The following is a 9,540-nucleotide window of genomic DNA, read 5'->3' as shown; positions in this document are numbered from 1 at the left end:
TGAAAGGAGGTTGTAGCGAGGTGGGTGTTGGTCTCTTCTCCCAAGTAACTAGTGATAGGACGAGAGGAAATGGCCTCAAGTTGCACCAGGGGAGGTTTAGATTGGATGTGAGGAAAAATTTCTTTACTGCAAGAGTGGTTAAACATTGGAACAGGCTGGCCCAGGGAGTGGTTGAGTCCCCATCCCTGGAAGTATTTAAAAGACGGGTAAGATGAGGCGCTTAGGGACATGGTTTAGTGGGCATGGTGGTGTTGGGTTGACGGTTGGACTCGATGATCTTAGAGGTCTTTTCCAACCAACCTTAATGATTCTATGGTTCTATGCAGGTTTAACTGAATCCTTGCTCATTTTCTCTGGCAATGGCCAGATGAGCAACCTGTGTGCACGTGCCTCTAAACCAGCCACAGCATTTACTGTGTCTTGCTGAAGGAGCAGGGATGGGTGAGAAGGATGCAAGTAGGAAGATTGGATCCATCAGAGGCCACAGAGAATGAAGGAAGAAATAGGGTACTTGCACGGCGTGGAGTTCCATGGTAGAGAGTTGGGGTTGCAGTACTTGGAGACTTTGGAAGGAAGGGTGCAGGGTACACTGGACATAAACCCATAGGAAACCAGGCTTCGTTGGTGCCGCTTCTCACAAAACAGCTCATTCAGGTGCTCTAAGCCTACAATAACTAAAGGAATGCATCAGCTAACTAAGAATATGGAAGGCAGAGGTTGTTGTGCTTTGTTTTGCATTCACGGATAATAGGATTGGAACTGGGTATGGGCTGTGACAGAGGAAGCAAAAGTCTATGACAGGACTGTGGGTAGCCTTGGTAGGCACTACTCTTCAGGAGAGGCTGATCTCGCCTTCTGGAGCACATGTACACCAAGAGCAAAGTAAGTGCAAATACCTACTCAGCAAAGAACTGCTGGATTTTTCTCAACAACAGTAACAAGTCATTGCAAACATTGTTAACATTTTGCTTTTCCCAACAAGGAAAAACGCACGGCCCTTTTGGTTATAACTTGCGTAAGTGGCAAATATTTTCATGCAGCTAAAAGGAGAAGCAGGGGCAGAGGCCCATGATTTTGTTATTGCTAAGTATAGGGAAAAAAAAACTTACTTCAGTAGTTTTATATTGCACATAATCAGCTCCTTCCAATTAACAAAAATCATAGCAACTTCTTTTTCTGTTAGCAGCTCAGATTCCATTAGTGGTTTCTGGAAGATCTAAAGATTCAGAAAATTAAGCAATTTAGAAAGTATATGGTAAGTATAATTTAAATGACTAAGACTGATGATGCTCATTTCCTTAGTCCGGAGGAGAAAACTTCACATCAGAGTAGCACTTGACACTCAGTGGAACAGAATTCAAACATGCGCTGTGCCCTAGAGATCCATAGTGTTGCTTGATAATATGTTTGTGAGCAGCGTATGGCTTTAAAAAAGAATACTCTAAATTTGTGTTGGTGGTGTTAATTATGACCTGGATAACCTGTTTGAAACTTGGGAATTTTAGTCAGAGGTCTCCTGCAAAATATCCCAGGATTACTTTGATAATACAATTTAAAATTTATTTTACTTTGGCCTCTTTTATGGAAGTTCTGATTTATCTCATAGTGTCTCAGGTTTGCATATCTTGACCTCTTTTTCAGAAAAGGGCTTTCCCTCTCTGTCAAAAGAATTGTCTAAGTCAGTTGCCTGTACTAATTCCCTTTTTTTCCACATAAGAGATGCACCTGGTAACATTTAAAGAAAATCACAATAAGCGATAACTGAGTGCCACTGTGAATGTGGAAACTGGCACATAAAGCGCTTCAAGCTTTAAGAACTTATACATGAGAAACAAACATTCAAAATCAGGAGCAAAAAGGGTTTACTAGAATGATACTTTAAACATCAGTGTTTTGGTGACGGTAACACAAGGGCTTAACATTAGTTGCACCCACACCCATACAGGCATGCATATATCCATAGATATAGATAGATAGACAGACGGACGGATGAAAATTTAATACAGATCATCCCTAGGAAGTCAAGCACAGCAGTGATATAAAATGAGTTTGCACAGTGAAATTATTGATTTACTTTAAAAAGATGAGTGATTAAAATTTGCTCCCAAGGCTGCTGTGCTGTCTTACCTCTGTGACCAACTGCAGATCATTTACATAGTTCTCTTCTGTGACAATGAGCTCGTGGATGTATCCCTGCCTTTTTCTTTCGGTAGGTGTTAACATATCCAGAAGATGCAAGTCTGCACACCCTAGAAAACACAAAAGAATCCTAGATTTTACTTAACAGTTGTTTGCAAATTGATTCAGATCTGTAGCAGTTCAAGTAAGGCTTAATGAACAGTAACTACTGCCTGTTCAGTTCGCTTAATCATTATTCACATGCAATGGCACAACCCTAACAATGCTTCATCTCTTCGTGACTCAAAACATTGTATTTAACACCTTTTTTTTTTCTTTTTTTAAATCAAGGCCATTTCTAAGTGATAATCTTTCTCTGGTGGCAAAGCTTAAAAATCCTCCTCACCGCTACCTGCCCATTTCCAACCTCACTCCGAAGTTCACTGTCCCCTTTAGTGGTGTCATTCAACTGGAGCCACACTGTAAAACAAATCCCCAAATGGATCGCTGTTAATAAAAAAGACTTCCTCTGGTACTGCTGCCACAGAAAATACAGAGATACCCCAAAAGGGAACAGAATTAGGAAAGAGCGCTACGGTGACCGTAACGCTCTGATGGACACTTTGGAATTTCAGCTTGCTTATACTCTAAATTCAAGGTTAGCCTTTATCCTTTCAGTCAAAGCAGACATCCTAATCAAGAAGGTCCTGCAGAGCTTATTTACTTCTTCACACTTCGATTAAAAATTGCTTCTAAATTTTTGAAGGACTTGAGCCAGAACACGTGAAGGTCAGTGGAGATTGCGCCACAGAATTCACTAATTTATAGGCCAAGCCAAAGGGGGTTATTATTGTTCTCCTTTATCTTTAAAAGAATGTGAAAAGTTTGTAACTAAGAACTCATCTTCCATCAGTTTTGTCCTTTCATTTTTGCAAACCACCTCCTTTGTGCTTATCCTGTGTAGATGCTAGAATTTTTGTATAAATTCTAGAATCTTAAATTTTGTTTCCTGTTCAGAATTAGAACAGAATGTTTCATTACAATTTTTTCTGTAAGCCAGTATATTTCAGCTGAGCTTAATTAAATTCTTCTGAGACTGTCAAGCAGAATGTTTTCTTCCAGTTTCACTTTTAACAGTACTTTTATTACTTTTCTGCGTAAAATAAAATGCATTTCAAAAAGCAAAGGTGTTTTCAAACAGGTTGAAAACATTTTGCTTTAAAAATGCACTATTTACAACTATTTCTACACAATCAAAATTCTTCAGTTTAATTCCTTCCCAGAATACTCAGCGAACTATGGGCAAATTCAGTATATTTCCCATAGAAACAGACTTTCCTTATGGAAAAAGTTCTGACTGAAAAATATTCAGAGAGACCTTCACTTCGTGGGGTTTTAAAATGGTCAAGGCTTTTTGTTTTTACATTGTTCACAAGCACCAACAATGACACCAACCTAGTGAGATCTGACAGGGGTTTTTAGATCAGTCGTTCTCAAATGCTCCTAATCACATCACACCCCATACAACTCCTTCAGTTCTTTGCATATACAGTTAATACTTAGATAGTATTTACTGCTCTTTTAGCTTCCTGAATGTAATTCAGGAGCTGATTCTGCACTATGCCACTAGCAAGGTCCACATGTATCACCATGAAGTTTTTCATGGACTATCTTCAACTACTGCTTCAACTAATCTGTGCCCCTGAAAAGGTAATGATAGATTTGACTTTAAAATAAAATTAAAAAAAAAAAGAAAAGTAGATACAGACAGTCAAGGTAGTTTCCTCTGTGATTAAGGAGCTGAGAACAGATCAGATTGGAAGCATATTGATAACGCTCCTTTGAGATACAGTACATTGCGGTCCTTCAGAAGATGCAATTGAAACTTTGCTTGAAATAAAAAGTAGGTTTTGAGAATTATTAATTTTATGCCAAAATAATCAAAGCACTAGGCACATTTCAAAAGCCAAAAGTTTCATTTCTTTTTAATAAATGGCCACTTTCAGAGCATTTTCTTAGATATCATGTAAATCAGAGGTCTAATAAACTGAACCAGTTCTCCCCATGCACTGTCAGCTTCATTAGAAGTGAACAAAGTGTTTAATTATTCTGCTCTAGAGACTGGGGAAGTTTACTGTTCAAAGACGCTGATGACCTTAGTCTGAAGTGTGGTTTCCAACCACCAACCTTTTAGAGGAAGCATTTAACATTTTCAATCATAATATATTTTAGCGGCTAGCTTGACAGCCAGCCAACTGGGATGTAAATGGGCTACTCTGAACTTCAACAAATTGTCTACTTTTGAACACTAAATATTTGGGAAAATAGCCCACTTCAATCTGAGCAGAACATGCAGGAGACACTTTTCTGATACGGGATTTTCTTCATGAGGTGCACAAGTACTGAAGATTTTTCTTGTCTTTGTATTAAAAACACCAAAGAATTGGGTTCCTTTCCAAGGGGAAATGTCAGGCCATAGGGCTCTAGCTAGTTTTTCACAGATGCCAAAGTACTGTGCAAAGTACTTTTATGAACATCCAAATTCCACTTGCAGCTGTAATAATATCATTCATGAATTCAGTTCACTAAGAGACTCCTGCTAGGGGCTAGAAAGCACCCTTGATATCAGACATTTCCACTGACAGATGGGAAAGCTCTGCCATGGGTAAAGTACGGGACCTTACCTCTGTGTAGAATTGGTTAATGTTTCTAACTTTAAGCACACAGATAGTCCCTCATGCATACAGCCATTCAGGTACTTAAAATCAGGCACTAGCATTTGCCTTTTCAGTTATTGAGTGACCCATTCTTTCATATTTTCTCTCCTGCTCTGAGAACGTAGAGTGTTGGATCCCATCTGGAAGGTGACAGATTTGAATCCTGAGCTACAATCAATCTAGTAAACTCAGAAAAGAATGGGGAAATTACAATAGCTAACTCTGTATGTTCACAGCACGGTGAATACGTGAATTCCTGCCCTTTTTAATTGAATAACCAGTACACCCCCAAGCAGAGGCATTCGCACACACTCACAAGACTGGTTACTCTGTCTGGACTTACAGAACCAACATACAAACGCTGTAACTAGAAATCCGTGCTTTGACCTCCTATCACCATAGGACCTGTAGGACTAAGGGATTCTAGAAACGTAAAAAGTAATTTCAAATATCATTCTAAGAAGTAAACTTGTTGTTCCTTTTCCTTACAAAGTCAGCCCTGAAAATAAATGGTCTTACAAGCTAACCACTAAGCTTGAAAGCAATGTGCAAGAGATGCTTCTTTTTCAGGCGGAAGGTTCTGCTGTGGAACTCACTGATCTACATACACGGGCACAACTTCTGATTTCTTCTAATTTGGGGAGATTTTCTAAACAACGTAACTGCCAGATTTCACTGTAAACCTCATGCTGGCCCAGTCCGTAATGACAAGATCACAGGAGACAGGGATCTGTTCTATTATAGGGAACCAGAAGCAGTAAAAGATACGTCACAGTTTTCCTCCAAAACCTAAGTGGGGAGAAATAGCACTCTGGGCACCACGATAACATTCCTTCACTCAAATTACAGCATTTCACCATTCAGTCTTCTTATCAACCAGCTTCAGATGCAACCACCAATTTCCCATAAATATTTTGTGGGACGGACCCTCCGCTGAGAGACTATCTCAAGGTTTTGCCGAGGACAGCACAGAGTCTGGTGATCAAACAGATCTCTCCATCTCAAGCTTCTGCGATGCAAATTCCCATTTCACAGCTCTTTTCAATTATTTCAGCATGTTTAGAATTTCTCAACTGGACTACTATGTCCCTTTATTGTTAGAGCAGAGTGTTTCCCTCCAAGACGGATGGAAGTAGGATCTAGAAACAAATCTGGAAAGTCCCACTTGCAAAATACTAAGCATTACTTTGTTTTTGCCAAGACCAGTCACCACCAACACATGTGCCTCCTCCTCCTGCTCACACCATTCAGCTATTACCAGGTGGCAGAACTGCTGCTGCCAATCCACACAGGCCAAGCAACAGACTCAAGGATCTTTCGTAACAATTTCGATTTTCCTTTTTTTTTTTTCTTAAATTCTAGAACATGCCCGAGTGTTAAAGGCAAGGTTTATAGTCCTCAACAATGTACATTTGTGATACACTACCATCATCTTCATTTTGCAACAGCAAAATGTTTCTGCAACATTCTAGGTTAATACCTTAGTTTCTATAAAAAATAATGTTTTAGTATTCAATCAAGGGAAGTAGGTAGAGAAGAAAGGTGAGACATTTGGGAAGGAACCCTACTAAATCCTTTCTGAAAAAAAACCAGAACATGTCTACCAGTTCCTTTCCAGAATCTGCTAGGGGAGAATAAAATCCTACGTGTGAGGACATGGATGCACCTAAAAATATAAATTGGCTGAGTTAACTGATTCCTGGACTTGTTTATATCACATCAGGTAACTTTAAATCTCACCTCTGAGTTATGACCCAGGACCTATCTTGAGCCCCTGACCACTTACTGTACACTAACAGCAAATCAGTCAAGAGCATCAGCCACAGATCCAAGCTGAAGGAACCGCACAGTCCAATTTTATATTGTCTTCTGCAAAAATAAAGATGCTGTATAGGTATTTCACTTGGAGTCAGAAATGTGGTAACTGAATGTAATATTCTAAAAGTTAAAATACTTAAAAAAAAATATATTATTATTTGTTTCACTTTCTCGGGCAGACCTCCAGCCATCATCTTTGCTGGCTTCAGGTCTTCCCCCCCAAAAAAGAATGAAAGTGAAGGAATCAAACTAGACTTATTTTAACACTCATTTGGATCCAGAATTACTCCAACACATGAAACAATTCTGCAGAGAAAACTGCACTGGACAGTGTGAGTGTGATGGAGAAAACATGAATCCGGTTTGGGCCATCTAGGCCAGGGCACAGAAAACCTGTCTGTGACACTGGTTTGAGCACTCTGCTAGCGCTGGCACCAGTTCACACTGGTGGCTAGCAGCTGAGCCGGCAGCATCAGGTCAGTACTCTGCGGGTACAAACTGGTACCTGGACAGACCAAACGCTGAAGCCGGGAACTGAACGGCAGATAGGCACAGAGCTTCCTTCTCGCTGCTAGGGCCAGCTGCAGCCGAGGGTCAGGCTCAAAAAGGTAGGTAGGGCACGAAGAAACAAATGAGAAACTTGTGCTAGAAAACGGAGCCAAAGCCTGTGATCAAGGAGCACCACAAGGCCACAGGGATTCCAACACCTCCTAAAAGCTCTATGCCCACTTGCTGTAGGACAGCTACCTCGAGTATAAACATCCTTCCGCCTACAGACGCTAACAGCTACCTTTTCCATAAAATGCGCAAATAAAATTATTCCACAAGATTGAACTCATTCTAAAACCTGACTTCTTATTCTGTGTTGCTCCACAGGATTAATAAAAGTGACAGAAGAAGAGTTACAGGTTTGATTCAAATTAGTTTCCGGCTCTACGCAGACATTGCAATCTGAATTTTTGTGCTGAGGAGGAGCGCTACAGGGCTACAGGGGTACTTCTTGGTTTGGTTTGTTGGTTTTTTTTTTAAAGAAGATTTCAAATTAAGATGTATGGAAAGGGGAGGGGAACGAAACAGCTACGAAACTTGCTGTAACAAGCTATAGAAATTTGTTGCGTATATCAGAATTATGTTTACACATACTATTAATGTTACTAGGTTACGCCACATAGTTAAGATAACTCTCATGATTCCTCCTCACATGGGCAATAACTCAAAATGAATCCTTATTCGTGGTAAAGTACTCCTTTGCAAGCTACCAAACAACAAGTAAAAAGCCCATAAAGTCTACATGCGGGAAATGAAGTCTTCGTGAAAATCATTTATGTTTTTAACTGCATCCAGGACAACCCTCTGAAAACATTCTTTCAGGGTTTGAAATCAAAAGGTCACCTTAGCACTCTATTTAGCTGAGTAGCAGCTTGCTATCCAGTCGTCTGTGTGCATGCACTTAGCTTGCAATTCAACTCATTAAATAATATTTGAGCTATACTGTCCCTGGACTTACTGAAGTTGCCTAAAAAAGTTAAAAATAAGCCATTTATTGTAATTAGAAGGGGACTAAATATAAGGAGCTATTTAACAAGAAGTTAAACAGCTGGAGTCAATAATCATGAAGAACTAAAAAGAACTGCTTTAAAACCAGAGAACAAAACCAGAACCTGCAGTTATTTTGCTGCCTTGCGGGAAGGTTACGGTAATAGGCCATTTTAAAATGTGTTCGGTGAGCTCACAGGGATTGAAAGAGACGCCACTGAAGCTCCAAGAGAATTGAGATTTGAATAAAAGTGATTCTGAACATAAAGCAAAGCACTCTTGATAACCTGCATCTTAGAGACTGAATTGTCTTGGACAGATTTAAAGCATTGGAACTGATATTAACAAATCCCCTGACAAAACATTCACGGAAATTCTTCCTCAGCAGCTGAATACAGAGGAAATTCTTCTCGAGGTAAACAGAAAAACTGTGAACAAAGAAACCCACCACCCACTTGGAGTGGTCTCTAAATCCAGTCTCCTCTACGTCCTTCAAGTGACAGCTCCTTTTCCTGAGCTCCTGTGCAAAGGGAAAAGGTACTTTGCAAATGAAAATTAATATAAAGAATGCATTCAATTGACTAGGCAGCAGTGAGACTGCTCTTTTTCTTAATGTTGACTTAAAATACAAATGAAATCGAAAATCACCTGAATGGTTTCTTAGTTTTGTCTATGAAAATCTTGTTTCAGCCTTGACTGGGACTAGTCCTTGTTGGCTTTGCAGCCACAAATTCATGGACCGAAGATACAAGAGTGTGGGCACCTTTCCATCACAGGAGGCAAGTGTTTTTTGGAAATAGGTTTGCTTGCTGCAGTCCAGATCTGCAGCTTTGGGAGAGGACCGTGTGCCTTAGGAGGTTAAAGATCTTTTCAAGATGAACCAGGAAGGAGGAGGGAGGGTCAAAACTGGATTGAGACACAACCCTGAAAAACTATTTTTTGGATGGAAATAATCCATTTTATTTATTAAAGAATTGCTTTCATACTCCCTTTCTCATATATATATAAAAGAAACCACAAAAATCCAGACAGGTAAGAAAGAATAAGTGCAATATCTTGTTCCCTGCTACTCAAGGGAAATAACTCATTATGAGGAAGATTAAACACTATCATGCCACGCTATAGTAGTACACTTAAGAACTTTAATAATTGAGTAAATCAACATTATAGGTATTTCAACAACGTATGTCGATATAAGCCACAATGGTTTGAATATCTTTGTCTAGGACATTTTAAATGTGTTTTGAGGTTTTTGCCAGTTAACTATTCTCAACAACAGACTGATTGATAAAGCTGCTGCTCTGTTGAGTAATACACAGTACTCTTCTGCCTGAGGAGTCCTGGCACAACG

The 9,540-nt window shown here is 39.6% G+C and overlaps 1 protein-coding gene across 1 annotated transcript in view; it reads right to left on the bottom strand.

The window, feature by feature from the left end:
• The window catches only part of ITSN1 (intersectin 1 (SH3 domain protein)), a 114,506-nt gene that overhangs the window by 14,529 nt on the left and 90,437 nt on the right, over positions 1 to 9,540 (bottom strand). Inside the window, exons 29-30 of the mRNA XM_009327951.1 lie at positions 2,128 to 2,249; positions 1,110 to 1,216 (exon numbers count right to left, since the gene is read on the bottom strand). Coding sequence (XP_009326226.1) covers positions 1,110 to 1,216; positions 2,128 to 2,249 — 229 coding nt within the window. The remainder of the gene's footprint in view (positions 1 to 1,109; positions 1,217 to 2,127; positions 2,250 to 9,540) is intronic.

The sequence above is a fragment of the Pygoscelis adeliae genome, unplaced genomic scaffold, assembly GCF_000699105.1.
Source record: "Pygoscelis adeliae isolate BGI_AS28 unplaced genomic scaffold, ASM69910v1 Scaffold154, whole genome shotgun sequence".
In the NCBI taxonomy this organism is placed as follows: domain Eukaryota; kingdom Metazoa; phylum Chordata; class Aves; order Sphenisciformes; family Spheniscidae; genus Pygoscelis; species Pygoscelis adeliae.
This window is presented reverse-complemented; position numbering and strand designations above follow the sequence as displayed.